The 9,421-nt window shown below is 38.9% G+C and overlaps 1 protein-coding gene across 1 annotated transcript in view; it reads right to left on the bottom strand.

Moving 5' to 3' along the window:
• Positions 1–1,986: 1,986 nt before the first annotated feature.
• The window catches only part of LOC113675458 (myotubularin-related protein 13), a 29,894-nt gene continuing 22,459 nt past the window's right edge, over positions 1,987–9,421 (bottom strand). Inside the window, exons 31-39 of the mRNA XM_027192040.2 lie at positions 8,967–9,116; positions 8,080–8,253; positions 7,734–7,814; positions 7,211–7,340; positions 6,530–6,666; positions 6,018–6,128; positions 5,512–5,608; positions 4,748–4,785; positions 1,987–4,204 (exon numbers count right to left, since the gene is read on the bottom strand). Of these exons, the coding sequence (XP_027047841.2) occupies positions 4,112–4,204; positions 4,748–4,785; positions 5,512–5,608; positions 6,018–6,128; positions 6,530–6,666; positions 7,211–7,340; positions 7,734–7,814; positions 8,080–8,253; positions 8,967–9,116 (1,011 nt within the window). The 3' untranslated portion in view covers positions 1,987–4,111. The remainder of the gene's footprint in view (positions 4,205–4,747; positions 4,786–5,511; positions 5,609–6,017; positions 6,129–6,529; positions 6,667–7,210; positions 7,341–7,733; positions 7,815–8,079; positions 8,254–8,966; positions 9,117–9,421) is intronic.

The following is a 9,421-nucleotide window of genomic DNA, read 5'->3' as shown; positions in this document are numbered from 1 at the left end:
CTGGTAAGTTCTAGAGATATTTCGTGTGGTCTTTAATGAATTTACGTCAGGCTTATCCTGGAAGTAAATTGTGTGTGATATGTTTCAGAAAGATGGACATTTTATTGAAAATGTTATAATCACAGTTACCATGTAACTACTGCAGTGAGTCTAGAATCATGATAAAGTGGAATGAGGAGGAAATGGGGTTGTACGCTCTCAAATGCGTGAGAATGAAATATCGGAAGAGTTGCTGTCTCATTCGTCTGAGGGCTCAGTTTGTTGAATCGTTTCGGGTTCCAAATTTTTACGGTACTTAGTTGCCAAGCCTTTGATTTGGAGTGAGGCTGAAGGTGACCTTGTTGTGATAGAGACCAGTATCTAGTCAGCATAATAACAAGGCAATTTGCATTTGAGAAGCAGCAAGATTTGTATCATAACAAGGTCACCCTTAGCCTCACTCTTATTAAAAGGCTTGGCAACCAACCACGCAACTGCAAAATGGACTATTGTTTTTTATGAAAAAGCAGTTGTTCGCCAGTCCAAGTTTCTTATCCTTTGTAATCCCGTTCCCAGTTTTCACTTCTCATTTTTTATTACCATTCACTCCATAACAGTTTCCGTGCCCAACTGTTCATCCTCGGTCTCGTCCACCATCCCTGGGTTAGTGTGACCCGTTTACAGCAATATGTAGCATATTTGAGGGCAGTTCACATGGAGGAATTTCTAATTATCTACAGTCCTTAAAATTATAGGCTGAATTATACAGGCGTTTTGATTGGTTCTTTCTTATGATCTTTTGAAGTTCGGACGCATAAACGACGTCATCATTGATAACGTTTTTCTTCTTTTAATCACATAAAACAAATAGATTGCATGCTGCCGAGATCTATATAGCAATATGTTACAGAATGTGGTAAGAAAATCAGTGATATACTAAGGTTGCGCCTCGTATGCCGTTTTTCTGTTCTTACCACATTGTGACGTCATCTATGATCTATTGCTAAACGGAAGCACAGCAATGTGGACTCCATTTGTAAGCCCTTTACAACCTAACATCAGTATGCATATTCTACATAGTGTTCTTTATACATTTCCTAGGGTGCTGACAAGGAGAATTTGTTTGCCGATCAAAAGCTTTCATTGGTGATCAGTTCCTTTATTCTAAAGACCTTAAAGTGTGATTCAGGGGTGATATTTTAGGGAGAAATTAGATGCTAATCACTCTTTGGGTTAAAAAGGTTAAATTGACAGTAGCTCTCGACCAATGATCGCGAAGGAGTATCAAATGCTTTTAACTAAGCAGAGGAAACTCTCTGGTATACCTTTTCTGTAACTCTCTATCCCTTAGAGTGTTTGGTTTCTAATTTCTCAGTGATTCCTTTAAATCAAAAGTTCAGATCATAACGATAAAGGAAATGATCACAAATTTAAGAAGCTCGTGATTGTCAAACTTTATCTTTGTCTGGACCATAGGAATTGTAAAGAGAATAGTGGAAAGTATAAATGCTAATGTAAAGCTGCAAAGGGTTAAATCTTATAATGCTTCCTTGGAAAAGGTCTCATGTCAAACCATCTAATTAAGCCGACACTTAAAAATGGAAGTATTGTATAAAGACAAATGAAGACCTTTCAAGTTGGAGAGGTACACAGTGTGTTGCGGAAAAAGACCAAACATCGGCTGCAACGGAGGCTGTCCTTAACTTAGCAAAACATCACAACTCGACGCTGTTACGGGCTTTCTTATAACTAATGCAAAGTAATGATTTGCTAATTTACAGAAGACATTACTCCCAGAAATAAAAGTAATTTAATTTACTATTCTTCTAACACGGAACATTCATCAACTACAGCAATGCAATCAAAAGCTGCTCGCACAGTTTAATATCGTCCTAGTGCAAAGAGAAATGTAATCTAAAAAGTTCTCCACTTGCCAGAATTGATGAGATTATCCTATAAAATTTCAAGAACGTAAAAGGCTTGCGGTATAGGACTCCACACATAATCTTAACAGTTCAAAAGAAAACGCTTTATTTCTGATTAGAAACGTTATTGATCGGGATCAAATCCACAATATTCTTATGCTACTGTCAATCATTATCATAATAGCTAGAAATTTACAAGACACAATCAAGGCACAATATGTTACAGGAGGAAGAGAGAGGACCCTGGAAACGAGGTTATTACGCTTCCTTCAAATTAATTCAACCTACAAAGTATTAGTTAAGTAACACTGCGAAACGAACAAAGCAATATTTAGCCAAGAAAATACATGGATGACAAAGATTGACACAGAAGGCACATGTGGAACTTACAAAGTAACAAAAACCGCGAGGCGGCTTTTTATGGAACTCTTAAAATACCCTTCTTGTTTCCTAAGAATGATTGACAGCAGCTAGACCCGCAATCTGTGCCACAATTCCACAGATTGCATGTCATTGAATGACGCTGGTAATGGCAGACTTAAGTTTCTAATCAATACTTAAATAAAATTTAAGCTTTTCAGTAAATTATATTACTACGTTAAGATGAAAAAATGAGGTTTTCGTGGGACCAAACGCGAAAACAGACGGCGAAATTCGACATTTTGGAAACAATTTACACGCAAAACGGCCTTGTACTCGCTTCCTTGTCACAAAGTTCCATTCATACATAAAATGCATGAAAATTTTCAACTTCATCCCAATGTTCAAAAGAATTATTCAGAGTCCTTTAGTTCTATCCACAGACCTAAAGAGCAGACTCTTATTTCCGCTTAACGAGTTTGTCCTCAGTCTTCGCAAAACATGCAACCATGCAGCTAAAAAATTTAAAAAAAAAAACTTGTAGCAAAATTTGCATCCGCCTAATTTTAAGTGATACGCACTATTATAAATACTGAACTCCACTATCATAATTGTAAAACCCTTCAACTCCCCGAAGTGATATTTAACTTCTCCCTAAAATGTCCATACATCATCCAGCAAACAGGTTCTGAGAATACCCACACTTAACAAGTAGTTGTAATCTTGATCTCACAGCAAATTCTCGTAACTAATTTACAAATAAATGTGTCGCAGCTAGAGGGGAGAATCAACAATCTGATCTTAGGAGTTAAAGGGTTAAGTATTTAACAGTACTAAAAATTAATTATATACTTCACATTCTACAAAGCTTCATATCTAAAAATTCTCTTTTAGACCTGCGGAAAATACGCAGGTTCTCCAGCCATGAACTGTCTCCAATTTGCATTCCATTTTCTTTCAGGATAGCTTATTTAAAAACGACATTTCAATAGTGGATCTAACATCGTCCAGACACATGTAAGTCCCTCTCAAAATCAAAATTAAAAAGAAAACGCCATTCACAGCAGTTACGTAAAACACTGGTAATAATTAGAAACAAAACTGTACATCTTCAGAGTAATCTGGATAAAACAATTTCGGATCAAAGTCAGTATATAAGCAACAGCGCACCTACCTCTCCCTCCAAACACATCAACAGTCTGTTACCGAGTTAAGGTTAATGATAGGTTAGGGGAGGGGTAGGGGCAGGGGTAGGGGCGCAGTTGCTCAAATACTGACATTGATTCTGTGTAAATTGTGATCACAGCGAGCGTGAACACAAAATAAACGCTACAAATGCTTAAAACGAAGGAAACTACGGCGAATGGCCATAAATTAAGAAAGATGCAGACGACTGAAAATTAATTTCGTTTTTCACGAATGTATAAAGTACAACAAATGGGGTAAAAATTAAAACGGGCGTCGTTGCTTCTCCAGTTCGCTTGTTTAGAAAAACAGCCTCCACCGCAAATTCCATGCGGATGACATCACTAAGTGATACCTGAATGGTTGTAGCTTAGTTACCACGATCAATCAGTATGGCTACGTCAACGGTTAAAAGTCTCGGTATCTCTCGTTAAAGAGAGGAGGGCATCTGACCTTTAAAAATTCCAACTACGCAAAGCCACGATTATTTCAAAAAACTTTTCCCCAAGTTTCGTGGTTCACTCTCTCTAGGCTTCTCCAGTCATTATTCAAGATTCTAAGTACACAATTGGCAATTCATCGATGCCATATTGATAAACAGATTCCTCCTCCGAAGATGAAATGAAGAAATCGTTTGCACAGCGTCGAGAACAGAAAGATCTTCACACATTCATGCTCTGAAGCTTTTCTACCCAAACCTTTGCTTCTTCAGAGGAGTTACACATCAAGTTGTACACTCTCTTCGTCGTCCGCAACTGTGACAAAATCAAGACAAATTCTGTAAGTTTGAGATTATCATCCGAGTCAGGTTGGGGCGAACAGCAAACGACTGCCTACTGTAAATTCGCTGTGTATAATGATGTCACCCTATTTGCATCTGTTTTAAAATTGGAAGATTCTGATAGTTTTTCTGTTGGATCTTTTTAAAGTTTCAAGAGAGGAAAGCGAAGACAGTGGCACACTTCGCCGGTCGTGTTTTCAATAAATGAAGCTTAAATCTTTCTAGAACGTACAACCAACAAGACACAAAAGCTGCCCTTCCCTCCTCTTCTCCTGGACAGAAAATCAATGCCTTGCACTGAGGTGTAACTCCCAGACCGTGAACAAATTTTTTCTCTTTCTCATAGCAAACTTTTCCCATTACTTTATGACTATTGTCAAGAGAAAGAATCTTGAACCTAAACAACGTAACTGTAACTATATCCTAGCAATAACAAATTTCCCTTCTCTACTTACTTTACTGAATTTTACACATGTTCATATCTTTAGTCAATATGTAATTTAAACTGTCAACTCACATCAAAAAAGGCTCCTTTTATCGAACCTTTAGGTGCACCTAAAACAAATGGACAAACATTATCATAAAGAGTTAGTGTCCAGCTCAAAAATATACCAGTTTTCCCGTTTGAGTGTCACGACATTCAGCATAATTATTAAGCAACCCAAAAAGAAACCACTGTCAATAGCGCAAACGCAAAAGATCTATTAGTCTGAAATGTAATAAAAAAGAATAAAACAAAGCTCGCCTAAAGAAAAGAAACTTGTTTAATTTTCTGAGATTAGGAACACACGCAGCTCTGAAACGCACGCGGAAAAACGTTTGGCACATGCTAATAAACACTTTTGAGAGTGAAACAGGCTCCCTAAAGTTACTAAGATAAGACGGCAAAATCGTGATAAGCGCGTCTACCTTGTATAGGGGACTGGAAGAATTGTGATTGGACTCAAGTGGGAGAGATTTTTAACCCCAACTAAAGAGCGAGAACGTGGAACCGGTTTAAATAGTCGAGCGTGACGAGCCTACGTAGCCTTGTCTGTAGCCAGTGTCACACGCACGAAAACGTAAACCATGTGTTAAGCGCGGGAAAAACCTTATTCCAGCCAGTGTCAGGCGCAGAAACCCTTGTAGCCAGTTTCAAACGGGCGAAAACGCGAATTCGATGCTAAGCGCAAAAAGGAACCTAAGTGCGAGTAAAGTATTGTAGGTTAAGGCTTTGGTTCTGCTGTTCAGTAAAAAGAAGGCGACTGTGTATGAAACGGTTAATAATACATCCCCTCTTACCTGGAGGTAGGTTGGTAAGACAATGCACTGCTATCATTTCCCCGAGGTCGACAAAGCCTTGTAAATGGTCGTCGTGTTCTTCATCATAGTACCGAAGCTAAGAGTGACAATAGAACAGTTATCTGATTAAAGATGCCATTGTTCTTGTATTGATCTTCTTGAAAAAATCCGAATCCTCCACGGAAAATTTAACTCCAGAACTTGGGATTTCGTGCTCTGGTGCTCAAAATTTACAATCTCTCTTACTCACACGAAGCTTTCAACATTGCTCATCTCAGCAAAGTACAGACGAACCAAATAGTGGCCTAGCTCACCATTCGGGGTCTCTACTGCAAGAATTTTCTTTTGTCCCAAGCTCGTGACAAAACAAATACCATCTCTATTTAATCACATTTTGCTTAGTCAAGTCAACTCAATTTAGATCTAGAGCAACTTTAAAACATGCTACTATTCGATAGTTCTCAACAATTAATGACAAATAGACCAATGAAGGAAACGAAAAATACCTGATTTCTCTGCGTGTCCAGAACAAACCATCTGGACTTCCACTGCCGTAAAAGGTGGCCTCTCTTAAACAGGTATCCACAGTGAAGCTTCTTAGGGTTCGCAGCATCAGTCTGGGTTGAACAAACGGTCAATAATGTAAATTTCAAGAACGGCGTGATATTCTCCCTTCTAGTTAGTAAACATTTCTTTTAGATTAGTTCAGAGAATTTCCTGTTACATCAAGGTAACAATCCTTATCTGATACGTCGGTGTATTCTTATAACCTAGAGGTAAAATGTTCATCACTCCAGAGGGTTGTTAACACTGTAAAAACACTCGGAATGAATAATGAACAACAACAACAATAATAATAATAAGTAATAATGATGATAATAATAATAATAATAATAATAATAATAATAATAATAATAATAATAACACCAACAATAATGAAAAAGACAACATTAATAGGAATTCTAAGTACAAGTATATAACGACAAGTGTTTAAATGCAACCGACAGCGACTGCTGACCTCACTAGGCAGGCTCATAGTACTCTTAGTCATTCCAGACCCAGGCTGCTCGAGAAGATCTCGTTTCTTACACTGCCAAGGGACCTGCGGTTGGCACCGTTCATGGCAGTTGTAACCACATTCTGTACACTTCATTCCTGTAAATGTGAAAATAACTCTTGAGTTTCACACAAAATGAGATGGTGGTTATCAACACCCATGACACTGTGACCGAGTGGTTACCGCGTTGGAAGCGAGATCGAGAGGTCTGGGTTCTAGCCCTAATTGGGTTCATTGGGGCGTGTTGTTGTGTATTGTTGGGCAATGACCTTTCAACACTATCAAGTAAATAGTTTGAATCCTGAAATAACAGTGGACTGCGTTCTGAATATGACTTCCACTTCGGTTGTCAAAATCCTTTGGTTGTCTACGCTCACGCGGACGATCAGGCCACAACATTAACACTTAACCATGGCAACACCTCTCTCCACTTAGTGGTATAAACAGGTAACAATAAACTGTTTGAGAGACTTAAAGAAATTCTGGTGGGGTTATCTACGATGAACCAGCATAGAGAATCACTAGCACCCCTGGGGTCCTCACACTCCTGGTAACAAAGTTCGTTAAAGCTAACTTAACCTAACCAGGGTAAGAAATCTTCGAACACGGGACAACATCCTGGAAGAGCGGCGGAACTCTCACCTTTGCTTAAAATACCAATGATCAACTGTAGACAATGATCGCAATTTGACGGAGGAACAAACAGATGGGTCTCAAAGTTGTGCGGCTGTGAGAAGCCCTGAGCTCCACGTTCTTCCACTTGGAGCTTACCCTAAAACATAAGATAAGACTACTATCACTTCTATCAGCCAAAGTTTTCCATGAAGTATTTCTGTGCACACCGATAAACTTTTCGGGCTCATCATTTGTAATCCGTTTCCGTGTCAATCTTTCCCATTCTCATCCCCTCTTGTCCCTTCATAGTTTATCATTTCCTTTATTGGGTTTTTCTATCCCTCATCACAAATATCCAGAGCTCAATTCCAATTTGTGTCACTATTTTCCCTCCCAAATCATTCTCACTCCTCGTTAGTTTTTTATTTCCTCTTTGGTGCCTTTCTATCTCGTTAAACCAATATTTTGCGGCTCTCTTCAAATCGAGGCAACTTTTGGGAAACGCAGAAAGGAAGTATGGAGCTTTCAATCTCTAGGGAAGTTGTAATACCTTAAGAATTACTTCCATGGTACTTCTCTTGTGAAGGTTCAGTCTCTGATGATTGAACCATCTTCCATTATAGGACAAAACCTATAAGAACAAAAAAAGCAACTTGATCATTTAAAAAAGTTACTCGGAATACAATAAATTTACGACTTCTGTATATAAACTTGAAATGTTGTAAGCGCGGCAATCAGGTGTTTTGTTATCTTATTTCGTGTCTATGAATGATTGCTCTCAGTCTAATTTTTGCGTACCTTAACTTCACGTTGTCAGTGGACCTTTCGCTAAGTTTTGTCGAATTAGTCTACATTACGTTTCGTTAGTAAACGTTACGTTAAGTTGCGTAACGCACCTTTCTCTTCATGGCAGGGTAAGACAGCTTGTGCCAGTGTTGTTCCCATTTCTTAGGTTTCTGATCAGCTTCCTCCTCCAATCTGTACAGCTCTTGAAGCAGCCACGTGCACTCGTCTAGTGCAAACTGAGTGACATCACCATAGCAACCAGTCGTACAGCTTCCATAGGTCTCCTGGTCACAAATGAAACAAAATTATAATTAGGGTAATTTGGTATTACCAACTGAGTTGAAAACGTAAATTAGCCACCGTAAAGATTTTAAAGGCTGACGTTTCAAGCGTTAACCCTTCGTCAGAGCGATGGTTGTATTACCTCCTTGATAAATTCTCTCACCTATTTGCAGTCAACTTACATATTCGTGAACTATTGCAGGTGCCAAATACGAGATTCATCCAGCCTAACATTGTCATTCTTTGTTAATCTCTTCCATCCTTCTTGGTTTATCACTACATATTTTGTGATCTTCTGTTTACTAGACTAGTATTATCATATGACCCGTACGGCAACGCGCACTTTTATTGAAATGCATTAAGCAAAAATCCTCTCATGAGGACCGTACGCGATGACGTGAGCAGGGCCGCACAGAGCCGTATGGCCCAGCAACAAGCTAAAAGAAGAAAGGATCAAAGAGAAAGAACGACGGTCTTGTGATAAAATGCTTATTGACTAACTTAGATTGGGCCAGACGGGAAAATATTTGGCTCTAGGTCGTGATGCATTGAACTCGCTGCGCTCGGTCCGTATGTCCTGACCTCAAGCCAAATGATTTTCCTGTCCAGCCCTCTCAGTCATTAAGTAATTAAGTGATTAATTGATTGATCAATCACTCGATTGTAGTTCATTTATAAGCTTCATATAAACTTATAATAGCTTTTTTTCCCATACCTGTTTTCCATCAGGGCTTCCTTCATTTTCTACCGTGGTTGTCACATCATTGATCAGCTCCAAGTCATAAGTTGGGCCGGTGGACAGGTTCTCTGTTGTATAATACTTCCACACTTTCAGATTGGGTACTTTACAGAATGGTCTCAACACCTGCAAGAAAATTGTAACATCTTTAAGTTCAGTTTTGGTGTAGAACTACCGGTGCATTTAAAACAACCTCCATTCAATTTGTTACTATGCGCTCTGTGATTGGTCGATATAACTTGCCCCACCTCAACCTCAACCAATCAGATGCAAAACTAAAAACCAACCGCGACTTGTTCCCTTGCAATTTCTCGAACTAGAGGACATTTACACATATCTACAAAGTGTTCTCAGTGGGTCCTTGTGATGCTTTTCCCTGTTCTGACCGGTTGTTGCAGATACTTCGGCTTCACTTTAAGGGCACAATCATG

Source organism: Pocillopora damicornis, chromosome 10 (genome assembly GCF_964200805.1).
Source record: "Pocillopora damicornis chromosome 10, jaPocDami1.2, whole genome shotgun sequence".
NCBI lineage: Eukaryota > Metazoa > Cnidaria > Anthozoa > Scleractinia > Pocilloporidae > Pocillopora > Pocillopora damicornis.
The sequence above is the reverse complement of the archived record's forward strand: the minus strand, read 5'-3'. Positions and strand labels throughout refer to the sequence as shown.